Source organism: Thermobia domestica, chromosome 18 (genome assembly GCF_964235325.1).
Source record: "Thermobia domestica chromosome 18, izTheDome1.hap1.1, whole genome shotgun sequence".
Taxonomy (NCBI): Eukaryota; Metazoa; Arthropoda; class Insecta; order Zygentoma; family Lepismatidae; genus Thermobia; species Thermobia domestica.
In genome coordinates, this window is record NC_137471.1 from 27,737,880 (window position 1) to 27,756,583 (window position 18,704).

Consider the following 18,704-nt stretch of genomic DNA (forward strand, 5'->3'; position numbering starts at 1 on the left):
TATATATATATATATATATATATATATATATATATATATATATATATATATATGTATATAATATATTATTACTGGGAGTTTTGGGCATTCTTGAGGGAAATTTTAACTTGAGAACCTAGCATCACTGATTCTCCTGTGGCAGACCAAGGATGTTATAACATAGAGGATCTACCTATATAACAAAAAAAAAAAAAAAACTCGTGAAGCCATACATCAAACTTCTGCCACCGCCACTGTGCTCACTCCGCCCAATCTTTTTGAACCAACATTCATGGCGGAAACGAGTGTAGCCAATCAGACTTGGTTCTTGTGCCGATGCTCGGTTGTTATTTTTAGCTTCATTGAGATTATACGATGAAGATACATATGGGCAGATTCTCTATTTTATAATATCCTTGGCGCAGACCTAAAGTAAACTTGCACGCATCATTCGTGAACTACTTCCATCATTTTATAAATTAAACGCCAGTAAAGGACGGGTAAATTCTAATTTTTGCAATTCAAATTCCATCGCGTCGTTTAAATAAGTTCTCGTTTTAGTTTATTATCATATGTAACCTTTATTAAATATCTACGTACAAACGAATGTGCATGGTAGAGTTAGCAGTAAATAACTAAGAACAATATGTTACGTTCAGTTGTTCCGTAGAATCGTAACGTATTTATTCTGCTCACCAGTACCACTACGAAAAATATTGCAGTATAAATTTCCAGCTACGTATGTGTACTTCTGTGGATAATATCACATTTTTTGTCCTGTTATTTCGAAAAAAAAGCATAGGATAATTGTGGAAGATAGCAGAAATAGAAACAGTAGTCCATTTTAAAACATTGTTTTTCCAAATGAAAGAAACCACAACAGAAAAAAAATATATCAAAATGGTTCCGTATTAATCAGAGCATGGGAAACAAAGAGAAAGTGATTACAGGGTGAGATGCGAGTTAGAAAGAACAAAAATTTAAAAAAAAAATAAAAAAGACCATAGAACTCTTTTTTTTAAAGAAAAAAACGTTATTACCTTATTCATAAACTGACTAGAATTTGCCTTAATTAACGTAAACTAACCGTTATCTTTCATGTAGATACGTAGTAGTAAAATATTAACGAACTTTATATACTAGAAATGAAATTTTTCTGATTAATATTTCCTTCACTAGCGTGGGAAGCATATCTGAGTTGAAACGGAAAATATTTTTTTAAAAAATGTATTTCTTTGTGAAATAGCAGAAAGAAGAGAAACTCAATTTTAATCTCCCCTATATCGCTAATTTAAAGATTTTTTCATAGAAATTAATTTTCCTTTCAGGAGTGTAATGTTTCTTCTTTGTTTTTTTGATTACCTCTCGTTCAATTTTATTTGTTTCTAGACTTCCAAACCGTGTTATGTATACGTATGCGAAATCTTTTAAAAAGGATATGTTTGTATCATCATCATTATGATTATAGGTATTCTGCTATTAATGGCAGGTGGCTTGCCGCAACTGAGAAGCTTTGATGCACCACGGTCCTCCGCTAACCTCTTCGTCTTCACAGATGATTTTTCTGTTTTGATATCGTCCATGAATTGTAGTCCCCTTCGCCCTCTCCCTCTCTTTCCTGACACCATACCCTTTAGCACGTCCCTCATGATACAGATTCTTCTTAGGCAATGTCCCAACCAGTTTTTAGTTCCTGTTCTCAATAATATCTAGAAGTGTTCTTTTCTCCCCCACCATTTCTAACACCCTCTCACTCGTTTTCCGCTAGACCCAGCTAATTATTTCCATTCTTCTCCACTCCCACATTTCGAAAGCTTCCAGTCGTTTCTCATTATTATTGCGTAATGTTCATGCTTCTGTTCCGTATAGTACAGTACTCCACACGAAGCATTCTCGCAAAACGACTTCATTCAAAATTACAAAACCAATAACTGCCACGAAGGGGTTTCAGCTTTTTATATTATTGATTGATCAATTTCTTTGTTCGACTAATTTCACATAATCCAGCTCTGCAACCCTTTTTGTTTCATTTTATTCGACTTGAAGAAAGCATTTGACAAAGTGCTTCTGTTGAGTTTTGTATGCATCTGATGCTTGTAAGGAAAACCATCAAACTTTGTGCATGTCATATGCTATACATATAATTATAACTATTTGTAAACTACAAATCTGTGTTTACCTAGTCAAATACGCTGTACATTAATAGTATGTTTTCGTGTGCAACTAATAAAGAATCTATTTTATTTTCCTTTCAGCCTTAATGCATGCTGTGGTGTTCGGTAACGTGACGGCCATTATCCAGAGGATGTACTCTCGCCGATCATTGTACCAGACAAAATGGAGGGACTTAAAAGACTTCTTGACCCTCCACCAAATTCCGAAAGAACTGAAGCAGCGAATGCAAGACTATTTCCAGACGATGTGGTCTCTCAACCATGGCATAGATATTCACGAGGTGAGAGAGGTGTGTTGATCTTAGCTGGATACTCTCGGACAACTTAATACATAATATTCTTAATTTTCTTTGTTAAAACCTTCCTTTTTGCATGAAGTTCATTCTCTTAATTAAAAAGAAAAATTAATACACACAGATTAAATATACACTAAACCCTATTACTCGAAATTGTTATGTGTGAATGTATATGTGTTTTTATTTATTTTGCTCAAAAACTACTAGACCAGATATATTGAATACCCCAAAACTAGCTTACAGTTCCTACCACAATGGTTCGGTCTTAAGCTGAAACAAGTCACATATTTTATTTGTTTGTTGACGTTAACGTTCCTTTTTTCAGCATCGAGACTATGTGAGACGTTAATCTACAGTTTGAGTTAGGGTCGAATATTCTTAATGGACTCAATATGCTCTTCTACTGGAAATCGAACCCGAGACCCCATGTACCAATGGCTAAGTGGTAGAGCGCTTACCTCTGGAGCGTGGGAGTCCCTGTTTCGATCCCCGGTCAAGTAAGTTTGTGGTGGACAACATCGTGCCCGTGGGTTTTCTCTGAGTACTTCCGTTTCCTTCCACTTTCTGATTCTATCATCATTCTATTGTTTTAACTATCGTCTCCCTTAGCCTAAAGGGCAAAATCGTGGGACGTTAAACTGAAATATTTCGTTTCATTTGACATCAGTGATGACGTCAGCAAATGTACAACACTATGTCTTTGTACCGTAGTTTAGAGGGGAAGGAAATCAGTTCTATGTGCACTTATATGGAGCTCTCCTCTGTAATTAGCACGTGGAAAACCGTAGCTGCATTTTTAAGGCCACGACTTTCTGCTAGAGATGGATATGACCTAAGATGATCAGCCGACCTTTTAATATTGGAAAATGTTTGTGGTCAACACGTCGCTACTCACATCATCATTGTTGTACGCAGTGGCGTATTTACGATTTTGTTTCGGAGGAGGAGGGGGCTTTGTCTGGAAATGTGAAAATTCTCCAAGATATTTCATTTACTTTACTAAGTAAGTAAGATTTCGGGGAGGGCTTAAGCCTGGAAGCCCCCTAAATACACCACTGGTTGTACGGGTTTTGAGTCAAGTCCATCTTTCGAGTAGCTGGTAAATTGTCCTTACAATCCTGGGTGAACGCAGCACTCCCAACATCATCTCGTTCTTCCCAGCAACTACGGGTACTACTCTAAGACCAGACTGTACATTACATTACGTCAGTGATGTCACATGAACCGATGCGGGTACGCCATTGGCTTTCAGTATCCAATAAAAAAACATCGATTAATTCTTCACCAAAATCTTAGGCTACACACCATCCCACTTCGACCACATCTCGATCCATATTGACTTTTAACCACTGTTTATTTAGCAAATACTGTTTGTTAGCCGCAGAATTAGAGATTCTATGTTGGCCACGAAAATAACATGAACTCTGTATTTTCTCTTCACCCCCTCTACCGGACCCATCTCCAGATATACATCTCCAGGTATACATCTCCAGATTTCATTCACATTTCTTATGGAATTTTACAAAGCTCCACTATGCCATAAATACTTTCAATTGCACAATGAAACCACTTTCAAGTAAATTACAACACTTCTTTAAATTTAGTAACTTTTCTTCGCTAGAGAACACTATATACTTTACAAATCGACTTATACGTAATTTAATAAATGTAAAATAACAAGGCATATTTGTTGCCCATTTGTACATTTTCCTTCGAATGGCTTCACAGTACTTGAAATGCGCATTCGAAGGTACAAGATTCAAAATTTTCCAAGAGAGAAGTTAATCTAACAGATAGTTCGTGCGGGTTTGCATAGCCTCCAGGTTACAAAGATTTTTTTTCCTTTTTACAAAAGTACGAGAGCATTTTCAAAAGTTTCCAGCCTGAAAATGAAATATCACACCACGGGTAATAAGCTGTTCATGGCATATAGTGCCATCTATGGACGGAATAATGTATTAGATTTAACTGTCTAGCTGTGTACGTTCGTTGGAGGCAGTCATTTGAATCTGTCGCAGTGTGTTGAACTCGCCTACTGCATGACAATGTTCTAGTTCAAATTGTATATAGTTCCATCTATGGAAAAAATAATGTACCGGTATCAATTTGAACTGTCTAGCTGCGTACGTTCTTGGAGGCAGTCATTTTAATCAGTTGCTGTGGGTTGAGCTCGCCTACTGCATGACAATGTTCCAACCCATATGATATATAGTACTATCTATGGACGAAATAATGTATTAGTTTCAACTGTTTAGCTACGTCAGTTCGTTGCAGGTAGTCATTTGAATCAGACGCTGTGCGTTGAGTTCTCGTACTGCATGACAATGCTCCAGTCCATACGGCTGTTATTGCCAAGAGTGCTGTGAAACACTGTGGCTTTGATGCACTTTACAGCCTAGAAATAGCACTTTACCGTTGGCAACATCAACCGAGTGGGCTAGAGTACTAGCATGCAGTAGGCGAGCTTAACACACAGCGACTGATTCAAATGTCTCTCATCAAAAAACTGACACAGCTAGACAGTTGGAACTCATACATTACTTTTTCCATAGATGGCACTATATGACATATAGACTGGAACATTATCATGCAGTAGGCGAGCTCAATGCACAGCGACCGATTCAAATATCTGTCACCAACAAAGTGACGCACCTACACAGTTGGAACTGATACATTATTTCTTCCTTGCCATGCAGTGGCGAGCTCAACGCACAGCGACTGATTCAAATGATTACCTCTAAAGAACTGAAACCTCCAGACAGTTCAAACTGATACATTATTTCTTCCATAGATGGCACTATATGACACATAGACTGGAAGATTGCCATGCAGTAGACGAGCTCAACGCACGGAGACTAATTCAAATAACTGCTTCCAAAGAACTGACGCAGCTAGACCGTTCAAACTGATACATTATTTTGTTTCATTATTTGTTGCCATGAGCGGCTTATAACCAGTGGAGCGATATTTCATTATGAGGCTGGAAACTTTTAGAAATACAATTGTACGTACAACGAGTTAATGTATTTTGCTACTATCGGGGATGGAACAGTAGATCACTTGTACAGAAAGTATGCGCCATTTGACCAAGAAAAAACAGCACTTCTCAGGTTTGTACTTAAGGCAAGAACTCCCACAGGGGATGCAACCCAGAACTACGCTTACAGCAAACTTTCCAAACGGCCATCGTACGAGTATTCAATAATAAAATACAGAGAGTGTTTCAATGTCCACGTTCTGTATTTGCTGTGCATTGCATGCTAAAGAAACCTGATGAGAAATACAAACCGATGATAGTAAAATATGCAATTATGACTGGAGCAATTTAAACTGGAGGAGTATGAAAGTATTTCAAATTAGCCTGCTACCATGGTGTTGCCCACCATGAGGTTACACGGTCGAACCTAGGACTGAAAGTTTACCTTCAGACTAGGATCAAACCAGGCCCTTAGCCAGAATACCAAAACAGAGGGAGCAAGATAGGGTGACTCAAGTACATCAATTCTCAACTGCTTAGTTTCACGTATATTTATCTAAACAGAAAACGGAAAGGTTCAGAGACGGTTGAAGGTGGTTGAAATGCGTTAGGCACCCATAGGCTCTTCTAGCTACTGACCAACGTATAGTCTAGCTTTCTGCCCAACCATATTGTTTCAGCTTGTTTGATAACCAATCAAAACATATAAATTGCCTTATCATTTCAAAATGTTGAATACTTCTATAAACAAACGAATGCCTAAAAGTGGTTTCGTAAGAGGTTACGAGCTGATTGTGGTCTTTTCTTTTCTTTTTTTTTTCACCCTATATTTCCAGACTCTCAAGGAATTTCCTGAAGAGCTTCGAGGCGATGTATCGATGCATCTTCACCGAGAGATTCTGCAGCTGCCAATCTTTGAGACGGCGTCGCAAGGGTGTTTGAAGCTGTTGTCTCTGCACATACGGACAAACTTCTGTGCTCCTGGAGAATATCTCATCCACAAGGGAGATGCTCTTCAGTACATTTACTACCTCTGTAATGGATCCATGGAGGTTGTTCAAAATGGAATGGTAGTGGCTATTCTAGGTACGTTTAATCAGGAAATATTAGACTGTTTTTTTTTCTCTGTTTCTCTCTTACTGATGAGAAATGTTTTGTATATTTACGTTTACTTGTACGTTTCGCGGATACACCGTGGGAGACAGTACAATAACCTCCAATGTATCCAAACTAATTCAAACTAATTACGAAAACGGAAAAAGAGTGAGAAAAAGAGAAATGAAGTTTTGACGTTTGTTTACTGCAAACTATCAAGTATAATTCTCAGTATAATTATAGTAAGATGAGCTTTATCCTTTAGATCAGTGGTTCTCAAACTTTTCGATAACGTGGACCCCCTGTTTATTCGGAAAGTGATCTGCGGATCACCTTGCAATGCTATCTGAAATTTCATATGGTATTAAAAATATATACTAATTAGAATTACCACTGAGAAGGAAGATATCAAGAAAAATAATACAATAAGTAATTTATTCTAAAGATACATGATTATTTCCTAGTGAACGAAATTTCAATTGAAAATACAGTAACTTTCAAGACTGGTTTTATTTATTTATTTATTTATTTATTTATTTATTTATTTTATTTTTTTTTTTTTTTTAAGGAAATCCACTTGATAAACAATGTTCACAAATGTGGAATCACTAATGTGAGGAATCAAATTCTTTATGTTTTTTCCATAATTGCATTGAAATCCAGAATAAATTTTGTCACCGTCAATCTTAGATCCGATTCCACATTAAGACGATTTCGCTTTAAGATTTTAATACCGCAAAGAGCAGAAAAGATCTGCTCACATACGTAAGTGGTACGGAAAGGCATCAAATGTTGCAATGCCTTTTTAGACAACTCTTCATACTCACAACGCACACGCAAATAAAAGCTACAAAGTTCATTTTCTTTGAAAACTTTTTTCCATGAAGTATCGTAGGATAGTTCCAATAGCTGTTCTTGTTCTGTGTTGGAGAGGTTCATACCTTGTATATCATGGATTTCTGCATTAGTGAAAGAATTTTCAGGTTGTAGGACAGGGAAATATTCTCGAAAACTTACAGCTAATGCTTTCAAGTGTTCTACAAGTGTTTTGTGCATTTCAGCAGAGAATTTTTCACCTGAAGAATCAATTAAATCCTTGAGCACTGGAAATGATGAATAGTTATTGTTTTGCACTCGTACTGCCCATAACTGCAGTTTCTTAATCTTAAAAATATTTCTTGCATAACAATTATGAGTTCCATTTTATTACAACACATTTTCAATTTTTAGGCATCACGGATTCCCTGGCTAGGTCCCGCAAACACCCAAGGGTCCGCAGATCCCACTTTGAGAACCACTGCTTTACATGAAATGAGTTCCTGGATACATTTCGAACATGTACTAAACAATTAAGAGCTGAAATTCTCTATCTATGGTTGCGAGTAGGTGCGCACCTTTTCTTTTTCTTTCTTTCTTTCTTTTCAAAAAAAATTCTCGAGCCCCCTGATATATTACCATCCTTTACATACCAAAAGCAAGGTAATATATATATATACTTTTTTACCTATCTTACAAAGATTCAATATGGACGCCCTTCATGACACGGCAGATATCTAGTCAATAGTCCATTTCTTCCTGTCCTCAAATCAACATGTCTCTTGCAAGGGCAGCGAAGGCTTCTGTTATCCGCTCTCGCAGCTCCGTCAGATCTCGAGGCAATTGTGAAACACGCAGTCTTTGACAAAGCCCCATAAAAAGAAGTTGCATGGTGTCATGTCTGGAGACCTCGAAAGCCATCTTAACAAAACAACGCTTCATCATAAGGACCAGTGCGACCTATCCAACGCTGTGGGAGATATTTATTCAGAGACTCTTTTACGTCATTATGAAAGTGGGGTGGAGCTCCATTCTGTTGGAAAATGAAATCTCGGGAGTATTCTTTAAGTTGTTGTGTCAACCACATCTAGAGCAAGTCAAGCTATGCGTGCCCCGTTACAGATCTTTCAACAAAAAATAATGGTCCATAAAGCTTCGTCCTGCAAATAACAAAAACGTTCAGCTTTGGAGAATCTCTTGACAGGCTCAGTGATTTGCCGAGGATATTCTGAACCCCAGATTCGAACATTATGTCTGTTGACTTTGGCGTTGAAACGGAGTTCTTGTCAGGTGGATCGACCCCAAACTGTGTCCGAAAGTTGCGTTGAACTGTGATATTTGCGTATCAAAAGCACAAAATACCTTCTATTGTTGTGTGGGCGCCATTTTGAAAAAATGTGGCCTTGAGAACTGCGGGTATTCCAATCAAAACTTGGAGTATCTAACGGCAATCCTTGTAACTGACACCTCTCTTCTCACACTGGACACCATGAAATAAGAAAAGTATACAACCTTTCGGGCACCCTGTACAATATCTGGACATGAATAGTTTAAGCTCTGAAAAGAGCTTCAGGTAGAAATATTAAAGTTTAAATGTGTTTTCAATATTCTCAACATCTGTGCATCTATCATTAGTGTGTTAAAATCTTCCACAATAACCTCTTTCTGACACAGCTGCGTTTTAATCTATTCTGCAACAAGACGTTCCTCCCGCGTTGGGGTTTCCTATAAGATACCAAACACATCCTCTAATAACTTCACAACTACAGCTTATAGCACTTTGTGCACATCTGATGCACTTTATTTATCAGACTCCAGAGTACATACCGCACTTTGCTTCCATTAATACTACCTAACATTCATGATCAAATCCTTATACACAAGCACCAATAATCACTCACACTCGCTTCTACCACTCCAAATTTTAGCATGATTCCGTCTTGCGCCTTTACGTCCAACACTCTCTGCGCACTTTCTAGGTACGCACACCCCCTTTACTTCTGTTCTCTACGTTCCATAGTATATCGTATTATACTACATTTCTCTTTATTTTGTAGCACATACGTCATGTTTTGTTTGCATGTCTGTGCCAAATATGCGGGTTCTTCCTTTGTTATATATACTATACACAATGAACTTTGGGGCCGCGGTGGCTCAGTGGTAGAGCATTCACCTCTAGTGCATGGGGTCCTTGGTTCGATCCAAGCTCGCACCAAGTGAACTTTCTGGTGGACAAACACCGTGTGCGTGGGTTTTCTCTGAGTTCCCCCGTTTCCTCCCACTGACTTTATTTCACCATTTCATTCATTTTCATCACCGTCTTCTTTAGCCTAGCCAGCATAACTGTGGAACGTAAACTTAAAATTTTCATTTTTTTCACAATGAAATGTTTACCATGGAATCTCATTGTTCCGGTTCCATACACTATTTCTGTTTAGGATAGATTTCTGTTGCATATAGATCATAAAGAATTATCTGTCCTCATGGTCGGTAGGTTAATTTTGGTTTCTTACCTTCACTCTTTGCAAGATATCCAGCTTCACCGTTATTACTGCCTTCCTCTCATTTCTGCAACATTCACAGTTTTCTCTTCCCTAGCTCCGCTCCATATGGTCCATAGCAGCTTAAGTTTGGTGATCTCCATTTCATTTCATGCTTAATTAGATGCCGTATGTTTGCATCGGATTTTCTTGGCAATCATATATACGTTTACTTGTTAGTCCCGGTTTCGATCCCAGCCCCCGCCAAGTGAACTTTGTAGTGGACAAACACCGTGTGCGTGGGTTTCCTCGGGGTTCTCCCGTTTCCTCCCTTTTTCTTCATTCCACCATTTCATTCATTTCTCATAATCACCGTCTCCTTTAGTCTAACCTGCATAAGCGTTGGACGTAAAACTCAAAGATTTCATTTCATTTCATTTTTTCATTTTCTCTGCAAGATAAGTTTTCTCCTTTTAATGCATTTTATGAAAGCAATATACTTAGTTATTATGTGTAACTGGGAGCCCTATAACAACTCCATCTATCTTGTATTTCTTTTAGGTAAAGGAGACCTCGTTGGATCAGATATTAGTGTTCACCTTCAACCTACGAACGGTAATGACATGGTTGTGAAATCAAGTTGTGATGTGAAAGCCCTTACCTATTGTGATCTTAAGTGTATCAATATTCAGGGACTGGTTGACGTGTTGAGGCTATATCCAGAATTCCAGCAGGAGTTTGCCCATGACATTCAACATGACCTCACGTATAATCTTCGTGAGGGATACGAAGCAGAGGTAAGTCATAATTTCAATTTTTTAAACTTCGTAAATCAAATTTAAATCTGCACAGTAGATGTAAATATTGTAAATTAAAAGATCCCTTCATAACAATTTGTTTCAGAATATCATTACCAGATTACACAGGCCTGATGTAGCACTTTTGCTGAGTAGGCAGAGCCTAGGGTAGAGCTACTATTTGTCAGCATTTATGTACATCGCTTCGCAACAATTTATTTCAGAATATCATTATCAGATTACCCAGGCCTGGCTTAGCGCTTATGCTGAGTAGGCTAGAGGTTACTATTTATTATCATTTATGCGAATCACTTCGTAACAATTTATTCCAGAATATCATTACCATATTAATCAGCGCCTAAGCTGAGTAGACTAGAGCCTAGGATAGTAACCACTGTTTGCATTTATGCGGATCGCTTCGTAACAATTTATTTCAGAATATCATTACCAGATTACTCAGGCCTGACTTAGCTCCTAGGGTGAGTAGGCAAGAGCCTAGGGTATAATTACTATTTGTTAGCATTTATGCGGGCATACCCGTACTTGGAGTAAAAATTTCCGTTCATTTACATTTTCCAAAATTCCGTAATTTATGTGCTTTCCTCAGCTCAAGTGTATTGTTAATTCATTTTCACATATTCCAAGTGAAAAAGTATGTTTGGCTACTTATATTCAAAGAAGAAATTATTTACAAAAATGATCGTCTACTTAACAAAAATTTTAGGAATGATCAAAAAAATGGATCAAAAGATTACGATCTTAACCAACAATTTTAGGAATGATCCAAAATATGCATCAAAAGGTTGCGATCTTAACCAATAATTAGTTTTTGGATTAGGGACCACAAAATTTTTGAACGGTCCCTAAATCGAGTTTTCGAATTTTCTACGGAATAAGCACATCACACTGAGTTAAATAATAGTTTGGGTTTGGCTACACTATATTGTATAACTCTGTCCCATATAGGATTTAGGTAGAGCATGGTAATAAAATGAGTGTCCGGAATCGACGCCCACTACCGGCTTTTATTATAAAATTCACTAAATAATAGTATTTACAGAAATACTGCGATGTTATTCTCCCCTAAATTTGTTAGATTAAAAATAGGTGGTCCTTGACCGTGAGTTCGTACACAAGATCTCTACAGAGCCCCGTGACAGGCTAAGCAGAGTGGCGAAAGGAATCCCCAAACCTCCATGGCAAGCAGTGAGGAGGTTAGTAGTCAGAGCTCCGTAGCAGGCTAAGCAACTGGGAAGGATTCCTAACAGAGCTCCGTAACAGGCTAAGCAGAGTGGCGAAAGGAAGTGGCAAGCAGTGAGGAGATTAGTAGTCACAAAGCTCCGTAACAGGCTAAGCAACTGGGAAGGATTCCCAACAGAGCCCCGTAGCAAGCTAAGCAGAATGAGAGGAATAGCCAAGAGTACTGTGGCAGCCTAGAGGCTTGGGATTAGGTTACACCTAATGTTCCGTGGCAAACCGTAGGAGGGACACCAGAGAACTGGTGCTGGTCCGCTGGTTGCTGCCGAATTTATAGGCCTCCAGGTGGTGGTGGCGCTGCTGCTCCGATGTCATCGTCTGCTTCGTAGGAGGAGTCAGAAGTCCGTCGTCTGCTGGTTGTAGTGAATCCACGTGGTGCGTAGTATCCCGACGTAAAACCATTTAGTTTGTAAACACAAGCGTAAAGTATTGTTTGTATACAGTATCACGTGAGATATTACATGTAGCTGTCCAGATATAAGGCCTACAAGGAAATTTTTGATTGAAATATATTGGATCTTTTGATCCAAAAAATATGAATAGGCAAAGTCAACATGATGCTATGTAAGTATTCTTGTTTAATTGTTTTTTTTTTTAACTCTTCAATGTATTTTTCATAATATATTAAAAGCAAAGTTGAAAGTAGAAGTTAAAACTTATGGTTCGTGTGTCGAAAGTTAATGTTTATGTAAAGAGTTATCCAGATGGAGCGTGTCCACATTTTGGTATCTCACAAGGAACCCCTTGAGTGCGAGGTCGCAAGTACAATCTCTAGTAAGGCTAATTTAAAAGTGTAGTGTGAACAATGATGACAGGAAAAATATTAGCTGCTAATGACTCACCATGTGCATAAGGAGGGCGACAGAAAATACGTGTCCGGGAGTTGCAGAGATCAACCTTCTATGGGATATATGTTTACACTTCACAAAATGGACATCGTTGACATTCACGAAATATTCAAAACAAACCATTAACTTACACTATGAATACCGAACGAAAACTGACGCGCCACAGTGATCACAAGTGTTCGCACTATCAAGATCGAAGAAGAACTGCTTGGGAGTTACAAACAGTTCAGGACGTACAGCTGGTATCCACACTTAAAGGATGCATATAGAATCATATTGGTGTAACGGATGCCATCACATTCCATCAGTTCTCATCTCCCCGTTGCATCCTTTAAGAGTGAATACCTAGCTGAAGGCCCTGAACGGTTTGTAACTTCCAAGGAGTTCGCCTTCGATCTTGATGGTGCGAACATTTGTGATCACTGTGGCGCGTCAGTTTTCAGTTGGTGTTCATGATGCAAGTTAATAGTTTGTTTTGAACATTTCGTGAATGTCGACGATGTCCATTTTGTGAAGTGTAATACATATATCCCATAGAAGGTTGATCTTTGCACCCCCGGACACGTATTTTCTGTCGCCCCCTGATGCGTATGGTGAGTCATTAGCAGCTAATATTTTTCCTGTCATCACTGTTCACACTATACTCTCAAATGAGCCTTACTAGAGATTCCACTTCCGACCTCGCACTCAAGGGGTTTCTTGTCCAAATATGGTAAGCCTAGCCTACGGTAGCATACAACCTAGAGGCGACATATTTGATTCATTTTCCCCTATCTTAGATACAAGTTATAATAAATCAATACCGCGAATGAATAACTGGCGTGCACTGTAGGTGGTATTACTGGTTGACGGTCAAGGTTAGTGAAGCCAGAGGTATGTCGCAAAGCCGTATAGTGATTTAAATACTTAGTTTAAATGCTCTATTACGTCATTTTGAACTGTTATTTGCACGTTCAAACACCGGAACTACTGTTGTTAGGATTGGAGTAAAAACACGAATGTAGTAGTAGTAGTAGTAGCCCTGCTGTGACTTCATGAATGTCACTTTTCACCAAAGTTATTATTTCCAATAGTAAACACCAATTCTGGAAACTTTTGACGCAACCCCGTATATCAGTGAGAAACTTAATCCAGGATTTGTACAAATAAGAGAAATTTGAGTGCTGAAGTCTCTCTTTTGAGAACTCTGTACTTTCAAATTTATGAAAAATGAAATAATCTTACACATAACAGTGATGAACCGAGATTAAATTTCCCTCTGGAGCTATGGAATTCCTCCGGGATATCTCCCATTGTGCTCAATATGGCTAATTAATGTTTTCGCAGTGCTACGTTCACCCCTATGTATTGCAGATCACCCTGGGGGAAATCTAAAATCACTAGGTCATATAGATAACGGTGATAGATAGATAACAGAAATAGATAACGGTAATAAATAAAACGGTGGCCAAAAATAGATAACTTCACCTAATTTATAGAATTCCCTCGAACTGTATGCATAGAGACGATTTGAAAGATACCAACATCTAATAAATTTGCAATGGGTGAAGAAAACTAGATATGGCAACCAAACCAGTATCTGAATGCTAATCACGCTCGACTCTAGCCACGGCTCGACGAGCTAAATATACAATTCTGATTGGTTGAAGTTATCCGTTTGTCGCTACTTAGCATACATATAGCACAAATCAACTGCTGCCAGTCCTCGTGGCCGAGCATGCTAGCGTACGGGCTAGTAATAAAACTCGCTTTTCGCGTGGGTTCAAACCCGGCTCAAGGAAAGATTTTTTTTAAATTTTCCTAAGACTTTTATCATTAAAATAAGATAAAAATAATATTCATTTGTCCTTGTACTAATATATAATGCATAGAAAGTAATTTACTTACGTCACGAAATATAGCTGAGCGAGCGTCAGCGAGCGAGGGGGTTAGAATCCTAGTAGGGCCCGTTTTGTTCCATCTTTGTTCCCTATAATAATACTACGTGACATTACGCCACACTCGGGTGATGCAACTTCGATGTAAATCTACCCTCGCATCACCGACCAACTTAAAACAGTCGGCTAGGGTAGCGCGTGAAAATAAAATATGTTATCTGAACACAATCCCTTCTGTTGGCTATATGATTTACCCATTCTCTCATATTCATGACTAGCCGAAATACTCATTCTTCGCATGGGGCAGATAAAATATCTATGCAAACAAACTGAACAACATAAAAAAATATCGGTCCATTTCTACTACTTTTAAATATCCCGGTAAACGCCCCTGAGATCCCTTGATTCAAAATTAAAAAAAAACTCCTCTGGCCCCAAGTCGGTGGGGGCTGTATTTGGAAGTCAATGCCAGGGGGAGTATCACCATTGATCTCAGCGACCGCGAAAACTATGAATTCGACACTAACATCGGTCATTTTCAACTACTTTTACATGTCTCGATAAAGGCCCCCTGAGACCACCCCTGGTTCGAATTTTTAAAAAGGAAAACGCTTTGTCTTGGTCTGAGGCCTGAACCAAGGTGCGCTCCGTGACCAAAATTTGGTAACTCTCGATCCACTCGTCTGGTCCCCAGTCCACACACACACACGGTCACACAAACAAACTCTTTATTTTATTTATATTAGATTAGATGAATCTACCGCCGAAATAGCATATCTACCACCGAAATAAAATCAGATTGCGTCTGTATAGCAATTTCTTTACTATTAATATTTTTATCATGTTCTGCATTCATCTACTTCCTTCTTACCGTGATGGAAAATAGATCAAGGTATAACGTTTCTAACATTGGTTTTTTATGCTTTTTTTCAAAGGCTGAATCCGATATGAACGGCGTTCCATCCTTAACCCTGCCTTCGATAAGTGAAGATGACGAGAATGTACCTGAAGAAGGTGAAACGTCTCCTTTGTCCCCGCCCAGCAGATCGCCGCTCCATGCAGCCAATCTTAGACAAACGAAATTCAATCCCAGGTATGTATATTTATCATAAACTGCAATAAACATCAAACATTTTGGTACAGATTTACTTTGACCCAGCAAAAACAGGGTATAACCTTTAAAGTTAAGCAAATTTAGTAGTCTAACCAGAGCTATCCTATCACAGGATATGAAAAGTCCTTGGCCTCACAGCGACTCGAAATAAGAAGTCGGACGCCTACGTTTTCCTTTAAAAATTAGTATTCACTATTTTTATTTTCCAGTAGTTTTAATCTTTATGTATTTGAATGGATTGATAAAGTACGGCCAACAATTTGATATCATCAATGCAGTCAGACAGCGTTATTAATTAACCACTTTCGCTCCTGGCCTTGTATAGCAGTTTTAGCTTCCTCTCAGTTAGGGAAGCGAAATACATAGCAAAATTCTATTACATTTATTGTTGTTATTGCGTGGAAATGTTACAACACTATCGAACTAAACTCACGATTCACTCGTTTACATTAATAAGTCAGCCCAAGTTCTCCTCGGGCTTGGGATTGAAAGTGTTAATGTTCATTAACATAATTGTTTTTTCATTAGTCCATCCAGTTCTCAAGCTTGGGATTGAAAGTGTAAATGTTCATTAACATGATTGGTCCTTCATTAGTCCATCCAGTTCTCCTCAAGCTTGGGATTAAAAATGTTAATGTTCATTAACATGAATAGTCCTTCATTAGTTCTTCCAGTTCTCCTCGGACTTGGGATTAAAAGTGTTAATGTTCATTACCATGATTGGTCCTTCATTAGCCCATCCAGTTCTCCTCGGACTTGGGATTGAAAGTGTTAATGTTCATTAACATGATTGGTCCTTCATTAGCCCATCCAGTTCTCCTCGGGCTTGGGATTGAAAGTGTTAATGTTCATTAACATGATTGGTCCTTCATCAGTCCATCCAGTTCTCCTCAAGCTTGGGATTAAAAATGTTAATGTTCATTTACATGAATAGTCCTTCATTAGTTCTTCCAGTTCTCCTCGGACTTGGGATTAAAAGTGTTAATGTTCATTAACATGATTGGTCCTTCATTAGCCCATCCAGTTCTCCTCGGGCTTGGGATTGAAAGTGTTAATGTTCATTAACATAATTGGTCCTTCATTAGCCCATCCAGTTCTTCTCGGGCTTGGGATTGAAAGTGTTAATGTTCATTAACATGATTGGTCCTTCATCAGTCCATCCAGTTCTTCTCGGGCTTGGGATTGAAAGTGTTAATGTTCATTAACATGAATAGTCCTTCATTAGCTCATCCAGTTCTTCTCGGGCTTGGGATTGAAAGTGTTATGTTCATTAACATGATTGGTCCTTCATTAGTCCATCCAGTTCGGATGACAGCTTCACGAATCGTACCAAATTCTTCCGATGCATCACACGTGAGGGAAGGCAGTTCTATGATTTGTGTAGCGTAGAGCCTAGGCTACGAGTCGCCTCGGGCACTACAGTTTCCAGATTGTTTTCGAGGCCTGATTCTTACCAAACCAAATCTAAGCTTACCAATTCAATGTTGTCCAAAGTTAAATTCTTCTAACATTGTTTTAAAGCTAACAAAATTAAAACTAACTTAAACGTTGACAAGTGCACAAACCATCATATAAAATCAATTCATACAGTATGGTATGTTCTTACCACATTGCATCGCATGCAAAGGAGTTAGATTACAAAATGGAATGAAATCGTAGTTCAAGATCCCAGATTATGCCTCTTAGGCTAGAGGAGACAGATGTTTAGTAAAAATGAATGATTGGGAAATTAATTTTTTGTGCTCTCCCACCGGGAATCGAACCCGAGATCACGTGCAGCGAATTGAACCCGGGACCTAAATCAGCAAGGAGGAAATCTTTCAGTTTAACGTCCCACGATTGTGACCTTTAGGCTGACAGAGATAATGATTGGGACAAGTGGATGATGATGGAAGAATTGGTAGGAAACTGGGCTACCCCGAGAAAACCCACACACACAATGGTGTCTCCTGCAAGCTTACTTGGCCGGGGGCCGAACCAGGGACCCCACGCACCAGAGCAAGCGCTCTACCACTGAGCCACTGTGCCCTCAGTAGAGGATAGAGAATGCTTAGGAGAGAATGAAATAGATGAGTCGAGAGCAATTTCGTCATTTCCGCTATCAATCTAACTGTAAGGTTCCAAACTATTTCTAAACAATATGTCTGTAAGGCAAACAAAGCATAGTGCGATGTTTAATCTTATTTCATTGCAAGTACGTTTTCTTAACTGTTACCTACATTAACTTTGACAAACGAAAATTGCAATTGTTTTCTTTTTCATTATAATATTGATAAGCCAATACAAAAGATTTCCATTGCACGTATGTTCAAGGGCATCATTTCAGACTTCGCTTGAGAAGTGGGAGGGGGGCAGAGCACAACCAATATATAAGACTTTTATGTTTTGTACTAGTACATTAATAGACAATTGATTATAGTATATGTTTTCCTCAAATCCTTGGGTGGTAATTGCTTCCTCCTGTCCTCCTAAATGACACGCCTGCGTATGTTCCGTATTTAGCTCATGTGCTTTGAACCCACCGGAAACAATGTTGGCGTAAAAATGTCATTGTTGACCTACAAATTGAGAGATAGCATTAAAGATGGAAACGATACTATTTAAATGTGGGAAAAATCAAACATAAAGAAGAGCAAGAAAGTTATTTATACAGGGAGTCCATAAAGTCCTGCAGGAAGGTAAAACTCTATAACTTGGAAACTACTAAATGTATTAACAAATACTTTTTGGGTACTTACAGAAAGGTTCAAAGTTTCAGCTAGTTAAGGTTCATCGCCAAACCTCCAATTGTGCACCATTCACGTCCAAACAAACCAAGAATTGCGTGTTGGTGGTGCTCGTCTGGAATGTTCAAAATCACATAAGTTATTTTGTTCTTGAGATCGTGCAGATTAGCTGGCTTCTGCGAATACACCTTGGTCTTCACGTGTCCCTACAGCCAGTGATCTTGTAGGCCAAGGTGTGGGTCCTCTTCGGCCAATCCATCTCGCCTTA

General features: G+C 38.6%; 1 protein-coding gene across 4 annotated transcripts in view; it reads left to right on the forward strand.

Moving 5' to 3' along the window:
• LOC145675971 (voltage-gated delayed rectifier potassium channel KCNH8-like) overlaps positions 1 to 18,704 on the forward strand; it is a 764,648-nt gene that overhangs the window by 714,153 nt on the left and 31,791 nt on the right. For 2 of the 4 annotated variants that reach the window (XM_081746796.1, XM_081746798.1), the window contains exons 9-12: positions 2,235 to 2,443; positions 6,263 to 6,512; positions 10,379 to 10,614; positions 15,532 to 15,689. In XM_081746796.1, the coding sequence (XP_081602922.1) occupies positions 2,235 to 2,443; positions 6,263 to 6,512; positions 10,379 to 10,614; positions 15,532 to 15,689 (853 nt within the window). The remainder of the gene's footprint in view (positions 1 to 2,234; positions 2,444 to 6,262; positions 6,513 to 10,378; positions 10,615 to 15,531; positions 15,690 to 18,704) is intronic. The other 2 variants (XM_081746797.1, XM_081746800.1) reach the window with 1 other exon arrangement.